This window comes from Sinocyclocheilus grahami, unplaced genomic scaffold, assembly GCF_001515645.1.
Source record: "Sinocyclocheilus grahami isolate Dianchi unplaced genomic scaffold, SAMN03320097.WGS_v1.1 scaffold344.1, whole genome shotgun sequence".
Classification (NCBI taxonomy): domain Eukaryota; kingdom Metazoa; phylum Chordata; class Actinopteri; order Cypriniformes; family Cyprinidae; genus Sinocyclocheilus; species Sinocyclocheilus grahami.
Window position 1 is genome coordinate 2,354,118 of NW_015505523.1, and position 23,920 is coordinate 2,378,037.

General features: G+C 36.5%; 1 protein-coding gene across 1 annotated transcript in view; it reads right to left on the reverse strand.

The window, feature by feature from the left end:
* LOC107603291 (connector enhancer of kinase suppressor of ras 2-like) overlaps positions 1-23,920 on the reverse strand; it is a 47,826-nt gene that overhangs the window by 3,429 nt on the left and 20,477 nt on the right. The window contains exons 6-25 of the mRNA XM_016296051.1: positions 18,279-18,528; positions 16,662-16,749; positions 15,358-15,458; positions 15,029-15,201; positions 14,103-14,144; positions 13,367-13,486; positions 12,479-12,538; positions 12,266-12,334; positions 10,764-10,910; positions 8,761-8,894; positions 6,787-6,977; positions 5,779-5,868; positions 4,993-5,198; positions 4,793-4,844; positions 3,742-3,917; positions 3,546-3,619; positions 3,392-3,463; positions 3,084-3,151; positions 2,658-2,761; positions 969-1,491 (exon numbers count right to left, since the gene is read on the reverse strand). Coding sequence (XP_016151537.1) covers positions 969-1,491; positions 2,658-2,761; positions 3,084-3,151; positions 3,392-3,463; positions 3,546-3,619; positions 3,742-3,917; positions 4,793-4,844; positions 4,993-5,198; positions 5,779-5,868; positions 6,787-6,977; positions 8,761-8,894; positions 10,764-10,910; positions 12,266-12,334; positions 12,479-12,538; positions 13,367-13,486; positions 14,103-14,144; positions 15,029-15,201; positions 15,358-15,458; positions 16,662-16,749; positions 18,279-18,528 — 2,740 coding nt within the window. The remainder of the gene's footprint in view (positions 1-968; positions 1,492-2,657; positions 2,762-3,083; positions 3,152-3,391; positions 3,464-3,545; positions 3,620-3,741; positions 3,918-4,792; positions 4,845-4,992; positions 5,199-5,778; positions 5,869-6,786; positions 6,978-8,760; positions 8,895-10,763; positions 10,911-12,265; positions 12,335-12,478; positions 12,539-13,366; positions 13,487-14,102; positions 14,145-15,028; positions 15,202-15,357; positions 15,459-16,661; positions 16,750-18,278; positions 18,529-23,920) is intronic.

Sequence of the window (23,920 nt, forward strand, 5' to 3'; positions counted from 1 at the left end):
GCGTGAATATTATTAAAATAATATATATATATATATATATATATATATATATATATATATATATATTCCACAATACTATTATTATTAAATCAACAATATGCATATGTAGCAGTAGTAGTAGTAATAATAATAATATTCTTCATTAAATATTTATATAATAACTAGAACTAAAACCAGTTCTGAATATTGATTAAAAATAATCACAGTATTGGATTCAATTTTAAGAATTGTTATATTATTTACAATAGTTATAATTATAATCTGAAAATATTTATAGTGTTCAAATATTATACAAGCGACAGCTGAAAACTCATCTCTTTCGAAGCAATAATATAAAATTATAGTTTTTATATTCAAAATATAAAAACTATAGACAAAAGTTTTTTTTCCATTTAGCTAAATTACATTATAATGCCTGGATATTATTAAAATAATATAAATATATATATATATATATATATATATATATATATATATATATATATATATATATATATATATATATATATAGTAAGTCGCTTTGGATAAAAGCGTCTGCTAAATGACTAAATGTAAATGTAAAATGTATTATGAATATTTACATAATAATAACAACTATTATTATTATTATTATTATAAAATGTGTTCAAAATGCATATTGGTTTACCACTATCAAAAACAAGTTTGAAACTGAAGGGAAATCATGACAAGCAGGCACACCTTTAAAAAAATGACTCACATGAATATTTACATAATAATAACAACTATTATTATTATTATTATTATTCTAAAATGCGTTCAAAATGCATATTGGTTTACCACTATCAAAAACAAGTTTGAAACTGAAGGGAAATCATGACAAGCAGGCACACCTTTAAAAAAATGACTCACATACCTTTGCCTACATGCTAACTCGCCCACTAACTTGCCTCTGCATATGTAGGCACAGTTAGAAACACACACTTCTCACGAGTTCTCAGATTCCTGACCTGTGTCTCTGGCATGGGCCCGGCCCAGGTGGTAGTGATGTGCATCTGCGTGCTCAGCTGCACTGCTGGCAGCCAGGATGGCATGAAGACCACTGTCACGGGGCAAGGTGAAACTGCGGTGCTTGCTTCCTACTCCACAACCTTCTAATCCCTCTCCTCTTCCTAAAGCTGCGATGGGATTTTGGCTGGGCTGGGTGGGCGTAATGGGCGGGATGTAGTGTTCTGGTGGCAGCCCGTGCTGGGCGGGGAGCGTCGACTGGCGGCGGAGCTCCACAGGCACGGCTCGACTGGGATCGACGAACACAGAGTCTTCCAATGGCAGAGTCTGCAGGAAATGGAGGCCGGAGCTGGTGAGGGGCGTCTCGATGAGGTCCTGCCACGAACGCCGCTGGCTGGCAGACTTTCTGCCAGGGGAGCTTGCGCTGCTCACACTGCCCCCCTGTGTTTCGGAAAGCGGGGAGCGGGACTGGATGGTCTCCGTGGAGGGTGGGCGGATGTGTTGGGACTCCTGGAATGGACTTGCCTGTAATCAACATCATGCAAGGTCCTTTTAGTTGGTATATTTACGACTTGGAGGTTGGTGCAACAAGAAGCATAAATCCAAAACGAAGGACAACTATAACAAGAGGGGCATTTATATCCCTGTTTTCCATTTTCTCTGCTGTCTTCTTTTACAGGCTCACCGCTGTCACCATTAGTTATGCTCTGCCTGGATGGAACGATCTGAGACAGCAACACATTACGCACACACAACTCTCCCTCTTAGAATTATGGGACTGATTTGCGTCTCCTTCATTAAGATTACAGAGGGCTGGAACCAGAGGTCCTCTTTTTAAAAAAGTGCCTTTTGACTATGAATTTACAGCGGCCACAATTATCCCTTGGGTCTAAATAATTAATGTGTCCTTCATCTCCATTCTCTCTTCCCCTTCACACCTCATTCTTCATCCTGCTCTCCCCCTCCCTCTCTGCCCTTCTCTTGTCTTTCTGCATTGTTTCACCTCATTTGTTTCCTTCAGTCTTAGTTTTATTTATACAGAATGCACTACTGTTCAAAAGTTTGGGGTCAGTAATTTTTTTAAAGGAATTAAAACATTTTATTCAGCATGGGTGTATTAAATTGATCAAAAATGACAGTAAAGACATTTATAATGTTACAAATTATTCCTATTAAATAACTGCTGCTCTTTTGAACTTTTTATTCATTGAAGAATTTTAAAAAAAAGTGCATCAAGGTTTTCTCAAAAATATTAAGCAGCACAACTGTTTTCAACACTGATAATAATAAGAAATGTTTCTTGAGCACTAAATAAGCATTAGAATGACTTCTGAAGGGTCATGTGACACTAAAGACTGGAGTTATGGCTGCTGAAAATTCAGTTTTGCCATCACAGGAATAAATTACACTTTAAAATCTATTCAAATAGAAAACAGTTGTTTTAAATTCTAATAATATTTCATAATATTAATGTATTTTTCATCAAATAGATGCACACTTGGTGAGCATTACAAAAGCATTACAAATATTTTTTACTTTTAGTTTTAGTAGTTCATGAGGAGAGGAGTTGCATGATTTTGCATGGAGCGAGGAGGACTCTCACTTAATAATGCAATTACATGTCAGCAAGAATTCACACAGTGTGAACACAGGAACCCAAGCAACACAAAAGAAAGAAAGACGAGACTTACTGAGGTGGAGTGAGGGTAAGTGTCATATGGAGGTGGAGGGCTATCCTGTTTGGGTGTTGAGGACATGTGATCAGCGTCCTCATGGTCACTCTCGCTCCAGTAGTCTGAGAAAACGACAGCAAATATCCATTAGATTAACACATGAGGAGTCCAAGAATAATGACCTTTGAAGGCTGTGGAAAGCAGCAATTTATTTAAAAGATGTTTGCGTTTGTATCATTTATTCATCAAATGATAGGGAAGTATAAATTATACTGACAGATTAACAAAAATTATTCCTCTATACTCAGACGCCACATACATACGTCCAACATGTTGTACTTCATATACATATATTTATAGGACTTGCAGACCAGACCACACAAAGTCAGAGTGGGAGAATAATTGATCCGACAGGCTTAGTGGAGCATGAAGGCATCTTCTCACCATGATCCTGTCGAATCCTCTTCTGCTCTGAGTGAGCTGTTGCCGCCATGTTCAGTCGACTGAGCCACCTGCGAGCAAACAAACAAAAAAAAAAGGTTACCTGGGGAGCTCTTCACACTGCTGAAATGCCGAGCTGAAAGAGTCTTTTGGGATGTCGCTAAAATTAGTAGCGTTGATCAGCTCATGGAGCATTAAATGAGATTTGGGAACCTGACTAGAGCATTCATGAGGAATTGACAATGTTTCAGATTACATTATAAATCTCTTTTGTTTCTATAGGCATGTTTGAATGTTTCTTTTCATCTTACCTATTCATATCATCCATGTTGTCCGCAGCAAAGTAGAAGCTTTTGATTTTAGGATGGCAAGCCTTAAAAGCACTGAAAACAGGCAAGAGATACAAAGTCAGCACTGTATGAAAAGCTGCATTAAAGCTTTTTTTTATTTTATTCTACTACTTACAACTTTTTGCGACATTCGTTGGCCTGATCGATGTTGAACTCAGGCAGGCTGACGAAGCCCTCTGCTTTCTCATCCTGAGAAAGAACAGAGATGAAAAACTGAGATATACTGATGAAGGGAGTTTATGTAGGCAGCCTAATGGGCCATTTTGTGCTGTGGTATTTCATCATGCAGATGAATGACCTCGTGCCCTCACCTCTTCATTGGTGTACCAATATAGGCAGGCATCTTTCAGCACAACCCAGTACTTCTTCCATTTCTGAGAGAAGTAACTCTTTGCATCCTTCTTCTTCCAGAGCCAGCCCTCACAATCACCCTGACCCAAGTCCCTGCAGGAGATTCGCCGCTTACTAATGGAGGGCAGGGATCCAGCTGAGAAGGACAAAGAGAGAGAGCAGAGACATCAGCGTGGGCAATATAAATGAAAAGACTGGCAGGAATAGTATCAAAACAGTGGCTTTTTGATGTACTGTCATATAATGGCAGAGAAATGTCTTGACATAATAGTTATTCAGAGTGAGAATGTGTGATTGGATTTGCGCAGGAAAGAAATAACTGCACTGCAAAAAAATCATTTCTCAATCAGCAAAAATCAAAGCAAAGAAAAAAGAAAAGAAAGAAAAATTCTGAAAAGAATTCTTAAAATTATCTTAAGATGAATCATTTTACTTTAAATTGCTTCAAAATTAAATTTTTACATAACATACTATACTATTACATTAATAAAATTGTAATGACAAACAATTTTAATTATTTAATTATATACTGTATGTATATATATAAATATAGATTAATCTAGTCTGTCTGTCTGTCTAGTCTGTCTGTCTGTCTGTCTAGTCTGTCTGTCTGTCTGTCTATCTATCCTGTCTGTCTGTCTACCTATCTATATATCTAAAACTGTAATAATTTACTAATTTAATAATTATTAAGTTGTCAAAAAATGCTACATTTTTATTTTTCTTCTTTATTCTGCCAAATTTCTACTTAAAAATAAATATATTTGTGATAGATTCTATAAAAGCAAAACCTACTGAACACAAATTTCTTATTTCTTATTTGATGAATGACTAAATATAATTTCTTGTATAAAAATATTATTTTTTTTGTCTGATTAAAATAAATTTTGTAATGTGCCAAGCAATTTAATGTAATAAGTACATGCCAGACAGAGATCCAGATCTGAAATGTTTACCAGAAAGTTTTCTTTGTCTGCAAATACTAGCAGAATTTAACATTCGACATCTTACCTCTTAACTTCACTTTCTTTGACCGGGAAAGCATGGACGATCGATCAAATGTCTGAAAGATAGTAAATAAATACAAATAAATAGTAAATGAAATCATTTCATGCTGCATCCCTTAATCTTAAATGATTTATACATTAATACAGTATTTACACATTTATAGATTAATACAGTAATTTATACATTGTCTTCAGTACACTCACCAGATAGACAGATGAGGTTTCAGATGTGGGTGTGGCCAGCGAGTCCTGCTGCAGCATGTCCATCTGAAGGGTGGGGACTAGGGCGTAGTGGGCGGGGCTACCACCTTTCTCACTCTTCCTTCTACTACGCCGACTGCTGCGACGTCCAGTGTGGTACTCCTCTGTTCCCGCCTTGTCCTCACTCACATATCGCAGCAGGGAGTTTTCTGTTAATAAACGTGGGATTATGAAACTACAGCATGCTGATTATAAAATGGGTCTGTTTTTAAAATTTAATAAAGCAGTTTTGATTCTTCCTTTTAAATAATGTAAAGGTTAGAGTTGAAATTGAATTATTCAGGGATCTCATGATCAAAATACGGCTGAAAGATGCTGTGTTGCACATGTACAAATTTGATATAAATTCTGCCAGCGTGACTAAAGAAAGCATTCTCTCTGCTCCCACTCCTTCAGCAACAGAGCCTGGCCTCAACCAATGAGAAGCCAGCATCTTGGCAAGACCTCTATGTTGGAGTTACCATGGCAATGCAAAACCAAAAAATCCCAAAATCTCAAACAAAGAGCCAGCGAGATACTGGCAGACCGATCCCAGCACAAATTAGGTAAATATTGGGGAGATGCATGGGGACAATCTGAACACAATGTCCAAAGATTTTAAAATGTGCCAATGGGAAGGTCAGGGCTAAAGTGATGAAATCATTGGTTCTGTGTAACCTGAGGAAAAGATATCAAAACGACATCCTCCTCAATGCTCACCCACCCACATACAAGCACACACATACACACCTCTTCTGATCTCTTTCTTCAGCTTGGCGGGATCTTCATAGTCTCCAACCCAGTTATATTCTACAGGCATAGAAATAGGTCTCAGTCGCCCTAGTATACAAGCACAGAGAAATCGAAAACAAAATCAAATAATCCATTACAGCACAATACACATACTGGGCCAGGAGTAGAAGATTAAGTGTAGCTCGATTGTTATGTTTACAATGATGTATGGCCAATTTAAAGGGGTCATATGATGTTGCTAAAAAGAACATTATTTTGTGTATTTGGTGTAATGAAATGTGTTTATGTGGTTTAAGGTTCAAAAAACACATTATTTTCCACATAGTGTACATTTTTGTTTCTCCTCTATGCCCCGCCTTTCTGAAACGCATTTTTTTACAAAGATTTTTACAAAGCTCATCGGTCTGAAAAGCGAGGTGTGCTCTGATTGGCCAGCTATCCAGTGCGTTGTGATTGGCCGAATACCTCAAGCGTGTGATGGAATTGTTACGCCCCTTACCATATTGTGATGATGCCCTGTCCGGCCGGAGCGACGAGACAAAAACATGAAAACCCATTATAAACGAGGCATTTGTTGCATCCAGTGGGGACATAATTAAAAGTAGTTTAGCTTTCACGACATGGCATCGGCAACAACAATACTACAGCGAGAATAAAAGTTACGCCTTCTTTCTTTGTGTGAACATGTGGGCGGCGTTATGCAAATCTTCTCACATCGTCACGTAGATATGTGGGGGGGTGTTAGAACAAGCCATTTTAGGTAGGCGTGGCTGACTCTAAAATTTTATAAAGAATATCTCTTTGGATTTGAGACTTTAGTCTTTGCAACTTTACAGATCTTCTTTATGCACCAAGAGCTTGTAACACTCCAAAGAGAAAGGAAAAATTGAAATCGCATCATATGACCCCTTTAATGTAATATACTTCTGTGTATACAGTATATACTGTGTTGCAGATAAAAACAGCCTGGAAAGACTGAATATCATCATGTATGAAAGCATGTACCATATGTAGGAGTGCTGTCCCTGCGTACAGGTGGAGGGCCCTGATTCTGATCATACTCGTAACAGTACAGGACCGCATCCTCATCCAGAAGAGGGAATCGCCTCCGGCACTCCTGATCCAGGAAGGAGTTGGGCGAATCAGAACCCTTAGCGGCCTGCTGGCAGTTGCTGGTCAGATTTCCTATGTCATCTCTATGTAATGGTAAGAGAAATCTATTATAATCTCCTATACCACAATTCTTGAATGTGAACTAGATTTCGACCATTCCTAGAGAAAAATTATTTCCGGTGCAAACATCACCACCACAGTGTTACAATGCAGTTGTTAGTGTTTTTGCTAATTGGTTAAACCAAAGGGATCCACCTCCAAATGGTGTCATGATATTTTGCTCTGTATGGCTTCAATTGAAAAAGTCTAGGCTCAGTAAGATGGTTTTTTTTTTTATATTAACAATTTTATTAAGCAGGCATGAAATAAATTATTAAAAGTCACAGCAAAGATGTTTAAAATGTTACAAAAAAAATCTACTCTAAATAAATGCTGTTTGAACTTCTATTTATCAAAGAATCCTGGAAACGAATGCATCATGGTTTCCACAAAAATATTAAGGAGCACAACTGTTTTTAACATTGATAATAATAAGGAATGTCACTTAAGCAACAAATCAGCATTTTAGATTGATTTCTGAAGAATTATGTGACACTGAAGAGTGAAGAAATTGCTGCTGAAAATTCAGCTTTGGATCACAGGAATAAATTACATTTTAAAATATATTCAAATTAGTGTTGTCAAATGATTAATCACGATTAATCGCATCCAAAATAAAAGTTTTTGTTTACATAATATATGTGTGTACGGTGTATATTTATTATGTATATATAAATACACACTCATGTCCTGACATTTTCCTTCAGAATTTGCTGGTATAAATCAGAATTCATTGTTCCATCAATGATGGCAAGCCGTCCTGGACCAGATGCAGCAAAACAGGCCCAAACCATGATACTACCACCACCATGTTTCACAGATGGGATAAGGTTCTTATGCTGGAATGCAGTGTTTTCTTTCTCCAAACATAACGCTGCTCATTTAAACCAAAATGTTCTATTTTGGTCTCATCCATCCACAAAACATTTCTCCAGTATTCCTCTGGCTTGTCCGCATGATATTTAGCAAACTGCAGATGGGCAGCAATGTTCTTTTTGGAGAGCAGTGGCTTTCTTCTTGCGACTCTGCCATGGACACCATGTTTGTTCAGTGTTCTCCTGATGATGGGCTCATAAACATTAACATTAGCCAATGTGAGAAATGCCTTTAGTTGCTTAGAAGTTAGCCTGCAGTCCTTTGAAACCTAGTGGACTTTTACACGTCTTGCTTTTAGAGTGTTCTTTGTTGGTGGAGCACTCCTGGGGAGGGTAACAGTGGTCTTGAATTTCCTCCATTTGTACACAATCTGTCTGACCGTGGATTGGTGGAGTCTGAACTTTTTAGAGATGGCTTTGAAACCTTTTCTAGCCTGATGAAGAACACTAACTCTTTTTCTGAGGTCTACTGAGATCTCATTTGTTTGTGCCAAGATACACTTCCACAAACATGACCAAACTTTGATAAATCCCTGTTCTTTAGATAAAACACTGACACCTGATAGTCATCTCACTGATTGAAAACACCTCTGAACAGATGGACTCTAATTTCACCTTCAAATTAACAACTAATCCGAGAGATTCACATACTTTTGCCGCTCACAGATATGTAATTTTGGATCATTTTCCTGAATAAATAAATTACAAAGTATATATTTTCATCTCATTTGTTTGATTGGGTTCTCTTTGCCAACTTTCAGGACTTTCATGAAAATCTGATGATTTTTGGGGTTATATTTATGCAGAAATATAGACAATTCTATTTTAATTCACAAACTTTCAAGCAGCACTGTATATATAGTGTGCATCTGTGTATATTGTAATACTGTACCTGGGTGTGTATGGCTCATCTGGGGGAGGGGGGATGTAGAGGTCCTGTAGAGCGCAGCTGTCCCGTCTGGATGGGGTGCTGAGGGTGCTGGACGGTGTGGCCACACTGCTGCTGGGGCTGGGAGGGATGATGGGCTAAAAATACAGTAGTACAGTTAGATTTATCATTTCCAACATCCTTTAGGAAAATATGCTTTTGTGATTTGACCCAGGCCATTTTCAAAAGTGTATTTGTTGGTAAAGAGTGCTTTCAATATTCATCATTTCATAGCAGGTAAATTTCTCAATTTCACACTGATATGTGAAATACATATGGTACATTACACCTACTAAAGAAAATGAATAAAAAAAATAAAAGTCAACAATAATAATATACAGAGCTGTGTAGATTACTTACAAATTGTAGTCAGTTGCTGATTCCAAATTACATGACAAAAATTGTAGTTAGTAACGTACTCCATTACATTACACATTTTAGGTAACATAATCAGACTACTTTTTTATTATTTTAAATTACTTTTGACCTAACTCGTTTATGTAAAAGGATGCTCTTCTACCATATTGTTTTAAAAAAAATAAAAAGAGTACGAAAATATATTCCATTCATTGTAATTAACAACATGAAGTGCATTAAACATTACATTACGTCAACATTAGATTACGTCAAGGTTTGCCAAACTGGGGTTTGTAAAGGAACTGCAGGAGGTTGTTTGAGGGAGGGAGTTTAATGAAACGCTAACAAGTAATTACATTTTATTTTTTACATGTAAAATTTAAATTAATAATTTTAAAATAACATCAATCAAAATAAAACACCTACTAAAAATGAAATATTGTATTTGTTTACCTGCATGTCATATGACCGTTGACTAATGTCAGAGAACTGTGGACGTGCAAATGTAATATTTAATTATTAAAATCTTTATTTTAAAATCTCAGGGGTACTTCAAGTAAATATATTAGGGAAAAGAGGTTCAGATGACAAAAAAAAACCTTTGGGAAAGAAATAATTTGAGCATTTTAAAGTGTTTGAAAGACAAATGCCTCCCACAGCCATAGAAATGCATGGTCAAATAACCCACTGAGTGATAATTCAAATAAAAAGTAATTTATCAGTAGTTGATGCAATGTTGAAACACTTGAATGATTTTTGTAAATCCAAATGCTGTGTAGCCACCTGACTAATGGTCCTTGAGTGAATTTATGAATATGTAATCAATAAAAAAGTAACTGTAGTCTGATTACGAGTAAAATGTAATTTAATCTAATTACAAGTACTTCATTTTTGGAATCTAATTACATAATCCAGATTACATATATTCAATTACTACCCAGCTCTGATCAAATATAATAATTTCCCTATAAATTAAGCATTCATCCCAGTGGCAGAATAATCTGACCATTGTGTGTCTGTGGAAGAAGACATGCAAAAAAAAAAACAGCATCACAGAGGTGTTCAGTCATGCTGATTCTGTTTCCTCTTGCTTATGTATTCAAGACACAAAACACTCTGTAACGGCTTTGGTTCTGCGTAAACAAAATGCCTTCTCAGTGTCTTCTACTTTGCTGTTGTCATGACAATCAGCGTATCTTGTTCGCTGTCAGCTGTGCAATCGAAACGGCAAAGAGGAAATAAATATGTGCAATTTATATACTGCATAGTCAAGCGTCTAAAATGACATTCCACATTTTCCTCTCAGGGCCACAGTAAAGATTCCTGATGTGCCAGGGCTTCAGTGGAGCAGGAGAGGAGATTGCGGAAGGAGGGATAAGCACCAGATTAGAGGTAAAAAGATGAAAGAGAAAAAAGGGAGGTTGGTGGGTGGGGGAAGAGTGGAGCGAAGATTTGCCATGCAATCTAGTTGGTCAAAGCCCTAAGGGAGGGGAAGAGTGCTCTTAATGCTGCTAAAAAAAGAACAGGCACAGATTGGGGGACTACACCACGGCATATCATCAATTCACACACGCCACTTAATCCTCGTACCGCACACGTCCCATCAGTACCTGCAGGGCGAGGGGCTTCCATCTCATGTTCTTGAGTAAGGCTGGGGCTGACGTGAGAGTGCTCTGAGGTCGTTTCTTCAGCGTGAGGGTCACACCTGCAGGATTGCTACGTAAAGAGTTTACCAGGTTCTTCAGCTGCCAGCCCACCTATGCAAGTCAAATGCACGTGTTCACCTCATAAACATACCAGCATTATGTTGTCTTGTTGACAGGGTCATTCTTCATGTCCCCACCATATACTGTTTGTCTTAGTATATTGGTGAAATTATAAACAAGATGGAAAACTATACACATTACCATTCAAAAGTTTGGGGTTAGTGAGATTTTTTAACAAGAAGTCACTTATGCTCAACAAGGCTGCATTTGTTTTGTGAAAAATACAGTAAAAACAGTAATATTGTGAAATATTATTATACTGTAAAATAGTATAGTATAATGATTACTATATATTTTAAAATGTAATTTATTCCTGTTATGGCAAAGCTGAATTTTTGCAGTTATTACTCCAGTCAGTTCTTTATCCTAATATGCTAATTTGGTGCTCAAAAATTGTATTATTATCAATGCTGAAAACAGTTGTGCTACTTAATATTTTTGTGGAAACAATGGCAATTATTTTCAGGATTCTGTGATGAATAGAAAGATCATAAGATTTTACTTATAAGTCTTACTGTTACTTTTGATCAATTTAATATGTCGTTGCTAAATAAAAATATGAATTTCTTAAACAAAAAACAAAACCAAAAACTTACCAACATGTTTCTTTCTTTTTTCCCCCTCTTTTCCCCCCAGTGACCATATTTTCAGTCTTTTGTGAATATCATTTAAAGGGATTGTTCACCCAAAAATGAAAATTCTGTCATTAATTACTCATCCTCATGTTGTTTCAAACCCGTAAATTGTTCCTAACCTTTGTTCATCTTCAGAACACAAATAAAGATATTTTTAATGAAATCCAAGAGCTTTTTGACCCTGCATAGACCGCAACACAACTGACACGTTCAAGGCCCAGAAAGGTAGTAAGGACATTGTTAAAAATAGTCCATGTGCCATAAAATTCATAACATTACAGTTGAACCACTGATGTCAAATGAACTATTTTAATGATGTCCTTACTACCTTTTTAGGCCTTGAACGTGTCAGTTGCGTTGCTGTCTATGCAGGGTCAGAAAGCTTTTGGATTCCATCAAAAATATCTTAATTTGTGTTCTGAAGATGAACGAAGGTCTTACCTTTGGGGGTTTGGAATGACATGAGGGTGAGTAATTATAGAATTTTCATTTTTGGTTGAACTATCCCTTTAAACTAACTTACAACTATCATCCTCCAGGTAGTAACATAATTTTTGGTGGGAAAATAACAGCATACTATTAGACGACTTCAATTTCACATATATTTCATATCATGTCAATTTCAGGTAAATTCTTCATTGACCAATAGGAATGATCCAGCCATGTTATCAGTTTTACTGTAAAATTATTGTGTGCAGTAGATACACTCACCACTGTCTGATGATTGACCTGTATGACCTCATCACCAGCATGGATTTTCTTACAGCGGTCAGCTAGCGACTGAGAGAGGGAGAGGGAGAAAGCTATTGGATTACATATGGCAAAACACACAATTGTTTTTATGATTACATGTCCTTTCTTCAGCTGAACTGTCCATGCATGTCATATTGAGATTATACTGAAAGATTGAAAATGATCACTCACTCCCTCCGTAGTGCCCGTGATGACATGTAGGCCATCGTAGGTTGATTTGATGTACATGCCCTAGGGCAAGGAGAAAGACACTTTAGAGTCATTGCCTGAAAATATCGGACACATACTGGGAAAACACTGAAAGAAGCTTGCTGACATGACATGCAAGCACAAATCCTCTCTGACACACAGTCTCATAAAGCAGAGATATAGGGGGAGAGAAAGAGAGGGTGTGTGTGTGTGGATGTTCATTTTTATCTTTATTCAGGCTTATGTTACTGCCCGAAGCTCATAGAATCACATCTACCAGAATACCATCATCAAATGCAGTTAAAAAAATCATCAAATGCTGTTAAAAAAATCCATCCATCCATGCATTCCTCCATCCATAAATCTGTCTATCTATCATCCATCCGTCCGTCTGTCTGTCTATCTATCTATCTATCTATCTATCTATCTATCTATCTATCTATCTATCTATCTATCTATCTATCTATCTATCCATCCGTGCATGCATTCCTCCATCCATAAATCTGTCCATCTATCTATTCATCCATCCATCCATAAATCTGTCCGTCTATCTATCTATTTATAATTAATTGTACTGAATTAATTGCATTAAATTGTTCTTAATAATATATGTTTCACCATCTTGAAGTCATTTTGATATTTTGCAGACAAACCCTTTGTTAATATTCTTTCAATTTTACAAATGTACACATTTCTGCACTAAACTATTTTTAGATTTTTTAAATAAAATATTATAAAAATATTTGGATAAACAGAAAAATATATAAAATAAACAGTGCCCAGCATATAGGAGAACTCCTAACTCTGTTTATGACGTTATGTTTGTACATAAGGAGGAGATATGAGAAATCCAGGCATCCAGATACCCACCAGTCCCTCTGTGGATCTTATGTTATCCAGCTGCACCACTTCCAGATGGGCGGCCTGGGACACCATGGGGTCCGAAGAGAGGGAAATGATGTGGTCACACACGCCTGACAGTGTCTTACACTGAGGACAGAGAGAAAAAATAAATGTTTCATAATTTTACATATCTTGACCAAGAGAGGCACAGAAAATGTTTCCTAGCTGAAGCTGCTGATGGGCTAAAATATGCTGATGATTTTGTTGCATGTTCACCGTGCCGCTTCGTAAACACCATCTGCGCTGAGACCAAGTGTCGCCAGGATGCACCTTATTATAATGTAATCATGTGACCCGGATGGTCTCATAAGCATAATTCTCTATGATCTTGCTGTCTTCTTTGAATTGATCCGTCCAATCATGATTCTCCCTCAATCTGCTGCTGGTGACTAATCAGTGAAGGTGTTCCTAGTGTTGCAAATGGAAACTCTCTCTCTCGCTGTCACTCTCAGATGAAATGTGGCCTGTTCTGCTATTTTTAGCAGAGAGCCAGCTGTACCCTGACTGACACTGCAGCATGGGCTAGACTCCATGAATCAAATGTGAATTTATTTCTCTCACACTCACCTCACACATACACACACACTCTCTTTCGCTTTTTCTCACTTCGACACAGATTTCTATTTTTGAACAGAGGAGCTAGATAAGGAGTTTTATGTAAATGAATCAAGAGGTTTTGTGAAAATATAAATGTCACTCTTACCACAAGCAGTATCTTATTTTCTGTCTCATACACTGTGCCGTCCTAAAATGCAAGAAGAGAAAATGCCATTTTAACAATTCCATTCCAATACCATTACTTAGAGTCTGAAAAACTAGAAATATAATTGAAACATCCTAATACATTTCATTCATAACGCAAACAAAAAATACTGTAGTTCTTAAGCTTGATAGTTTTCCAGTAAAAAAATACACAAACATACTTTAAACATATTTAAAAAATGTAAATACATAGTCTTATTTTGTCTTAAAATATTACTTTTAATAATATTGTTTAAATATTTTAATAGTGTATATATATATATATATATATATATATATATATATATATATATATATATATATATTTTCCTATGAATTTATATAATATTCTATTATTTATTATTATTTATATAATATACTGCATATTATTTGTTAATTGTTAATATTCTACTCTAGATAGCCCCCTGATCTAATTCTGTTTCTGAAGTTTTTTATTTAAATCTTTAGATATTTTTACTGGAAAACAAAAAAAATACTACTTGTTTTTTCTGTAGTGTTATATAATACTAAATGATTATATAATGCTTTATAGTTCATGTGCATTCATGTCATGAAACTTTGATTAATATACATTCAAACTTGAATCATCAGAACTATTACATAATATTTGCTAATGGCATATCAACAAAAGTTATAAAATACATCCCAGTTATGCAATACGAGCAAATCATATCATTTCTGCTCTAATGGGTAAACACAGTTTTGGGATATCTCAGACGGGAAGCTGAGCCTTGCTTGTAAGACACTGGGAGAAAAAGATTTGCTTGCTGGCACAGAGTCTTGCACCTATCTGAAATAGCTAAAGGCAGCGTTCTCTGTCTTAAGCAGACAGCTGAGGAGCAGATGAGTCATCCTCCCACACTGAACCTGGTGCAATGCTTTTCCTCTTCCTCCTCTCATTAGCTCATTTCCTCCACTCTCCATCACTCTGCTTAACGGTAGTCTGATTTCCAGCCTGTGAGTGAAGGAGCTCGGGGAGCTCGAATGGCCGCACACATGATTAATGTTAAACATATTGGGAATCTCCCTCAGCACGCAACCTACACAGCAGGCTGATTCAAAAGAGAGTAAATAAAGCTGAGCTAATACATTAGTGTTTAATTAAGGGAGAAGAATTTTATGTCATGTGTGAAAGGCCCCTCAGAGTGAAGAAGAAACAATATGAGACTTGCAAGCTGTGGCATTTTCACACAGACACAGGCCTTCATATTTCTGGATTTCATGTTCTGGGACACATCGCTTTTCTCCCACCTGGGACAGTCTGTCCTCGCCCTCAATGGCCCATGCCAGAGCAGCACTATTTCAATCCAGGACAGATAATTGAGAAGGAGAAAAAACATCCATGGCCTCCTTCTAAAGAACCTTCTGCCCTAGAATCTTTACCCTGCTTTCCAAGCATCCTAAAAAAAGAGATTTCAGTCCTAGAGTGCTAAAATATGGCGAGGTGAGGGTGAAATGAAGAAAATAAGACTCAGACTTTTGACTTTTGCATTTCATTTGATGGATATGAGATTTAAAGGGACAGTTCACCCAAAAATTAACATTTTGTCATAATTTACTTGCCTTCACGTCGTTCTGACCGCCACAATAGTCATCATTTCCAATAACCCTCAGCAAGTTAAGGCTATAGTTTTAAACAGTACGAAATTTTAAAAAAAAACACAGATTTTTGTAAAAAAAAAATACTACTTATGACAAAGTAAATAATAATAAAGGGTATTGATGTCTATGTATATGATAGGTATTTGATATCTATACACATGCATATTTGTGTGTTGACAGTAGACATTATATATAGATAGTTACCTTTATTTATATATACATATAATAAGCCTATATATATATATATACACAGTGGGGAAAAAAGTATTTAGTCAGCCACCAATTGTGCAAGTTCTCCCACTTAAAAAGATGAGAGAGGCCTGTAATTTTCATCATAGGTATACCTCAACTATGAGAGACAAAATGAGAAAAAAAAAATCCAGAAAATCACATTGTAGGATTTTTAAAGAATTTATTTGCAAATTATGGTGGAAAATAAGTATTTGGTCAATAACAATTTCATCTCAATACTTTATATACTCTTTGTTGGCAATGACGGAGGTCAAACATTTTCTGTAAGTCTTCACAAGGTTTTCACACACTGTTGCTGGTATTTTGGCCCATTCCTCCATGCAGATCTCCTCTAGAGCAGTAATGTTTTGGGGCTGTCGCGGGCAACACGGATTTTCAACTCCCTCCAAAGATTTGATCAGTTCACACAAAACGTGTGCACTCCAAATGAACAATATCAGATATCTACAACACATGCAGTGTGACTGACCCAAGACATTGACCAGCAGAAGAGCTAATCAACTAGTCGACTAGATGGTGCAAACAGTAATACAGAAATCTTCTCTACAGAAGAAAGCACAAGGGCATCGTTTATCTTAATGAGTGCACTGAGCGCACATATCTGACTCCAGGGTTCTTATCTTACACTTTATAATAAGGCTGTAACCAACGAAAGTCGATCACCCAGGACCGCACTCCTGCTGTCATCCTGTCTGGAGGGAACAAATGAGGGAGACCCAGAGGCCAGGAATAATCTAGGGAGATGCAGCAGCAGATTAATTGCACTCTTGAATTATGAGTGTGCGGTTAGACAGGAGACTTGGCGTACTGCACTAACGAGGAGGCGTGGCCAACAAGAGCTTCAGCTGATGAAGAAATTAACACTAAACCCACAAAACGCGACCTCACGCACACACTTGAGAGAAAAACAGATGCACTTAGCAGGCACGCTGGCCGCTTTCAGGGCCAGCTCCTCCGAAACAGAAGAGACTTACGTAAGCTCTTTACTCATCTTTTGTTTGTCAGCTGAGTGCTCGTGGGTGTTACATAAGGAAATCAGCGTGATGGTGTCATCTGTGGCCTCTCGCATGACCTCACTGATGAGTTTGAAACAATGGAGACTTTTAGATGAGATGAGGGGTCATGTGACCATACGCAGGGTAGATAAAGCAGCGGGATCACTGAGGCTGCTTGATTGAACTTTGTGTTTGCTTAATACAGCAGCCCTAAAAGACACTTTGAATTGCCTTAACAAAATATCAAATCATGTGGCACCTGCAAACAAATTATGCCAAGTAACTTTGCTTTTCTGAACCATTTGGGCAATGATTTTTTAGTACATACTGTATGTGACGGTAGTTCCTCTCAAGATTACACCGGGATCATAGCCCAGGTGTAGTTCATCTCATCTCATGTATGTTCCTGTAGCTCGGTGGTAGAGCATTGCGTTAGCAGCGCAAAAGGTCGTGGTGTTCAATTCCCAGGGAACACGCATACTGGTAAAAATGTATAGCCTGAATGCACTGTAAGTCGCTTTGGATAAAAGTGTCTGCTAAATGCATTAATTATTATTGTTATTATCTCATTATGGACATTTTAGTACGTATGTGTCCAAATTGTCTTAAATTTGATCAATATATCTATTGTTTTATCATCAAAGTGTTTTTATTTGCGCAAAAAGTGTGATTGTGCTATCTTTCTTTAAAAGCCATTTTGATATTTAGTATTTTATTATATAATGAACAAACATCCATAATAAAATGTGACTAAAGTGTCTAACAATGTTAATTTTCAGGTTTCAGCTTTAATTTATTTAATACTTTTTTTGGTTTCAGTTTTAGTAATTTAAATACTTAAACTCACTTTATTTCACTTAATTACCAATGCAACATTTCTAATTTTCATGACAAAGTTTTTCATTCTAAGTTTTTCATCTAATATTTATACCTCAATACCCTCATGTTGTTCCAAACATTCGTTCATCTTTGGAACACAAATTAATATATTTTTGATGAAATCCAAGAGCTTTCTGACTGTGCATAGACCGCAACACAACTACCACGATCAAGGCCCAGAAGCTCTCAGATTTCATCAAAAATATCTTAATTTGTGTTCCTAAGATGAACGAAGGTCTTATGGGTTTGGAACAACGTGAGGGTGAGTAATGACAGAATTTTCATTTTTGGGTGAACTAACACTTTAACAACAGAACTGGTGTCCTAATACTTTTAGGGCCACTATATATGTAGCTGCACGGTTTAATGAATGTAAAATGTGTCTGTACACATCTGTGTTTGTTGTGAGTGGTGTTTGTCTCTTTGCAGGACTAACCTATCCAACCAAGCCAGCAGGCTCTTGGCGGCAGCAATGAGGTCCACTACAGAGGTCAGAAAGTCATTAGGAAGTTTTCGTGTGGCTCTGCCGTCATAGTGACCGCCTCTCCGCCGGCCTGTTATGAAGTTCTGCAGGTTCTTGGCTGATGCATTCAGCTTATGGGTCAGAGTCTTCAGGTTCTCTGTCTCTAGTCCATAGTTCTGTATAAGAAAGAGAAAGTTAGACCATCACAACCTCCAAGAAACAGCTAAAGATAAACATTTTGAAAGCAGGCTAAACTATGACAATAAAAAAAGGCATTTCCTATAAATAAACTTTTTCTAATCTCTCTTTTTACTACTTTTTAGAATTGTCACTTTTGCTCCAGCTTTTGTAATACTGTAGCTTACTCTGGAAACTCTGCAATGATGTACTGCATGTATTTTTGGCTCTTGTGTGACAAATTGCTTGTGATGATCCACATTTGTAAGTCGCTTTGGATAAAAGCATCCACTGAAGGATTAAATATACATGTAAATGAAATGGAGGGAGAGAATAAAAGGGACTGGGTTAACAAGTTAGGGTAAAGGGAAGGTCAGAGGCACTCTGTGATACAGTCCAAGTTCACTTGGAAAAAGTAGTCTGAGTGGTTTTAAATAATGGAGGAAAGAAAATGGAGAAGGAGAAAAGGGTCATTTAGAGGCACACAACTCACGCTATGTTAACACAATGTCGTAGTCCCAATGAAGCTTACTAAATTCCTTGCTATAAAAACATATATAAATAAATGTACTGTTCAAAGGTTTGGGTCAGTATAAGATTTTTTTTAAATGCTTGTGAAAGAAGTCCTTTATGCTCACCCAGGCTGCATTTATTTGACAAAAACAGTAAAAACAATAAGATTGTGAAATAACACTTTTGTAATATATTTCAAAATGTAATTTATTCCTGTGATGGCAAAGCTGAATTTTCAGCAGCCTTAACTCCAGTCTTCAGTGTCACATGATCCTTCAGAAATCTTAAAAGCTGATTTGCTGCTCAAGAACCAACTTCTTATTATCAATACTCCAAACAGTTAAGCTACTTATTTTTTGTGGAAACGGTGATACTCTTTAGAAGGTTTACAAGTACATAATTTATGCAAATATTATAAATGTCGCCTCTTTACTGTTACTTTTGATCAATTTATTGCATCCTTGTTAAAAGTGTTAATTTCTTTTTTTTTTTAAATCATATGCACTCTTAAAAATAAAGGTGCTTCACAATGCCATAGAAGAACCTTTTTGTCTAAATGGTTCCATAAAGAACCTTTAACATCTGAAGAACCTTTCTGTTTCACAAAAGGTTCTTTGGGGCGAAAGAAGGTTCTTCAGATTATAAAAAGGTAAGAAAGAGATGGTTCTTTAAAGAACCTTTGACTGAATGGTTCTTTGTGGAACCAAAAATGGTTCTTCTATGGCATCGCTGTGAAGAACCTTTTGAAGCACCTTTATTTTTAAGAGTGTAGTGACCCCAAACCTTTGAGCAGTAGTGTGTATACATCAATGTATGTATTGATCTACTAATTTTCAAATCAACATTAAGATTTTAGGCTAACATTTATATGAATGTATAGGTGTATATCTTTAATCTTGGCTGTGTTTTCACCATTTTTAATCACATTTAGCCTTCAATAGTACATTTTGAATGCATATAACTAGTCACAGCAACATTCCAAACATATTTCATACATTATGCAAGATTTCAGATAATTTTTTGGTATGTTGAAATGAATAGAAATAGCATGCAGATAAGCATACTGTAAGTAAGATCTACATTATGCATAGATCACTGTTGGTATTGGCCTGTTAAAAGGCAGTATAAGAATCGTGGTCAAAACCCTCTTCCTGAAACCCCCTTAAAGTCATGCACTGTGTCTGTGTCCCCACAGTACAGCTCTCCCAGAATGCCTTGCTGCACACAAAAGCCAGAGGGGTTTGTCTTGCAATAGAACCAGCATGAGGGATAGATGAGTAATCATATTTAATGCAGCAGGGCTCCATGTTGGACAAACCCAGAGAACCATTACATAAGAGGCTTTCAGGCACTAGCTGGGCTTAAGCACATGACATAAATGGTGGGAACAACAAAAAGAGGAATACGGGGGGCCAGTTTGCGAATGCATTGGCTAACATACCCCATTCACCCTCCTTTTTCTACCCTCTTCCTTCATCCGCTCAGGACTACTGTGTTCCTTCTCTCACACTTTTCTTCGCTCTCTCTCTGAGCCTTTCTCTCCTGTTTTAATTTGTTATCCTTCTCTCACCCGACTGCTGCCAGTTTTCTACCCACTCTGCCCACACAATCTTTCAGTTGCTCCGCCTCTCTTTCCCTTCTTCTGCATCTTCTGCATCGGCGTCCTTATTTCCCCTGTACCCCGTCAGAACAGCCTGGAAACCGTGTGCAGGATGACAGTGGGAAATGGAGGGATAATCCAAAGGATTTTCAAGGATTTAAAGTGTTTGTTTTGGCTATTATTAATTGCACAGGATGCAATTACCATAAACATACAGGCAGCGAAAACAGGGTCAGGTGCTTCAGGAATAAAGATAAACATATAGTACTTGATCAATTTGGGTATTTTAATATGCAAGTATCTACTAGAGAGAAACAAATTTTTTGATGACATGAACCCTCAAATATGATGATCCTCTTGATGAATACATTAGGTCCCTTGCCTTCCTAAGTGTACATTGATGCATCTAAATGTATTCTGATGATAGGAAGAAAAAGTTAGTATTTTTCATACAATAATTAACACATAATATTTTTAATTTTCAAAGTATAAATGTATCTTGATACATGAAAATATGCTTACATGGTATTTATATTCCTTTGTACTTACATTTCTACGGTGGCCGAGAAGTGCTAAACAAATCACAATTCTGAAAACAAAATAACAAATTACAAATGCAAATGCAAGTCTAAAAAACTAAATAACAATTCAGAAAGCACAACAACAATTCAGAAAACATTATAAAAAGGTCAGAAAACACAACGACAAATCCGAAAACAAATTAACAAGTCAGAAAACACAATGACAAATCAGACAATCCGGAAGAGGTAGGTATAGTTTGAGACAGCACCATTGGTTTGGGATTACTCACCGCTGACTGGACGAGACATCTGTCAATCAACTTCCCTATACAGGAAAGAACCAGCCGAAGAACAGCCGTGGTAGAAAGTTCGGAGATGGTATTAAAGTAGCTCAGTTTAAATGTATTGTATGAATTGCCCTTAATATGGAATAAAAAATATGGAGTGTATATTTAATTTTAGTTAAAAGTGGCTGTAAAACATAAGCTCCAGTGGCGCAGATGGATAAGCGTGTGTCGTTGGCTTTTTGACGCGATCGACCCGGGTTCGATCCCGCCTTTTGCCGAACTTTTTTTTTCTCCCTTTTCAAATCTCGTATCACATCGTAAAGGCATTTATTTTCAATAAAAATTAAGGAAATAATCAAAAAGTTGAAAATAAAGTATCGGGTAGGGTTAGGGTAGGTGTAGGGAGGGCTTTATTGTACCAATAAGGATGCATCCATTTAATAATTAAAATTATAATTTACACTCAATACGTTATTATTGCATACTGTTTTATAATGTACTACAATACTGAAGTGCAGATAATTGCCACTATTTGCAACAAGTTGTATACTTGATAGTAGAAATCCTGCTATTTTAACAGTGTAAATAGGTATTTGCACTTAGTGTAAATAGAATCCATTGCTAATACGAGATTTGAAAAGGGAGGGAAAAAAAGTTCGGCAAAAGATGGGCTCGAACCCGGGTCGATCGCGTCAAAAAGCCAACAACACACACTTATCCATCTGCGCCACTGGACCTGATGATTTACAGACACTTTTAACTAAATATAAATAGACACCACATATTTTTTATTCCATAGTAAGGGCAATTCATACAATACATTTAAACTGAGCTACTTTAATACCATCTCCGAACTTTCTACCACGACTCTGCTGTTCTTCGGCTGGTTCTTTCCTGTATAGGGAAGTTGATTGACAGATGTCTCGTCCAGTCAGCGGTGAGTAATCCCAAAGCAATGATGCTGTCTCAAACTATACCTACCTCTTCCGGTTTGTCTGATTTGTCATTGTGTTTTCTGACTTGTTATTTTGTTTTTGAATTTGTCATTGTGTTTTCTGACTTGTTATAATGTTTTCTGAATTGTTGTTGTGTTTTCTGAATTGTTATTTAGTTTTTTTAGACTTGCATTTGCGTTTGTAATTTGTTATTTTGTTTTCAGAATTGTGATTTGTTTTGCACTTCTCGGCCACCGTACATTTCACTATTGGTCATATATTCTCCATATAACCATGTATGTGACAAATAAAAAATCTTGAATCTTGAATCTTTTGATACACATAAAATTTCACTGTGAAAATATATTATAAATATAAAAAAATATTATACAGAACCATTTTTGTAAAATATATTTACTTTTTTACCCACCATCGGTATACATTATATGTATAATCCTGAAGAGAAACGTTAAACGATGACTGTGAATAGAAAAAAAAATTGAAAATGTTCTGACCAGTCTTTAGAAAGCAGAATGAAAATGTATCAAATATCAAATTCTGTATATTTTAACTTTTTATATATTTGTATAGCTTTTTAAAGGGGTCATAAACTGCCTTTGTTTTTTATTTTGTACTGTTCTCTGATATCCACTAATGTTATCAAGATTTTTACATAAAAAAAACCTATTACTTCTATTACGTCCTGTTTTTAACCCCCCTCTTCAGAACGCTCTGTTTGAATAGGCGTGGCGGATTGTAGACTCAGAAGTAAACACCCACTGCTATTATTGGCTAATAGTTGTGTATGTTTAACAGCCTACATCCTTCCCAGATGAATGCAGTGCTGCTGTGATTTAGGTTAATAACACATAAATTCTCCATACAAAACAAACAATCTGTAATAACAGACAAAACAATAGTGACCACATAATAAAAACAGTTACTCACACTTGTGTGTTGCGATATTACAGTCGGATCCAATATAGCCGGCACAGCATCGTCTTTTAGTTTCAATCTTTCTGAAAATCCTGCGTCTAATTGTGCCTTGTTTGTAAATGAATCCACAGTAAAATGAAGTGAACAAAGGACCAAGTTCTTACTGACGTGGTCTGGCACTTTATTAAAAATAAAGTTCATCAAATAAAGTTTATTGTTTGGTTTCTGCGTAGAACTGCATTTCCCACTATTGTTATTTACCTACTACATGAATCGGTGGGCGGGGCTAAACAGTTTTTTCCAGCGGAGGCGGAGTTTAGCCACACTATTACATCATAGAGTAGACATTCCACAAGCTGCCATTTTGGCAGACTGCCTTCAATATAAGCTGTTTTTAGACTAATGAGAAAGTTTTGAGTTCTGGAAATTACAGAATGTTTTTTAGCACAATGACCCTTGTATGTCAAAAGATCAATGGAATTTTGATTTCTCAGTTTATTTATTTGACAAAGACCCCTTTAACTCTTTTTTTTTGTCTAATATGTATGTGTACGTGTATGTATGTGTTTTCTGTTTTGTTTATCACTATGTTATATGTA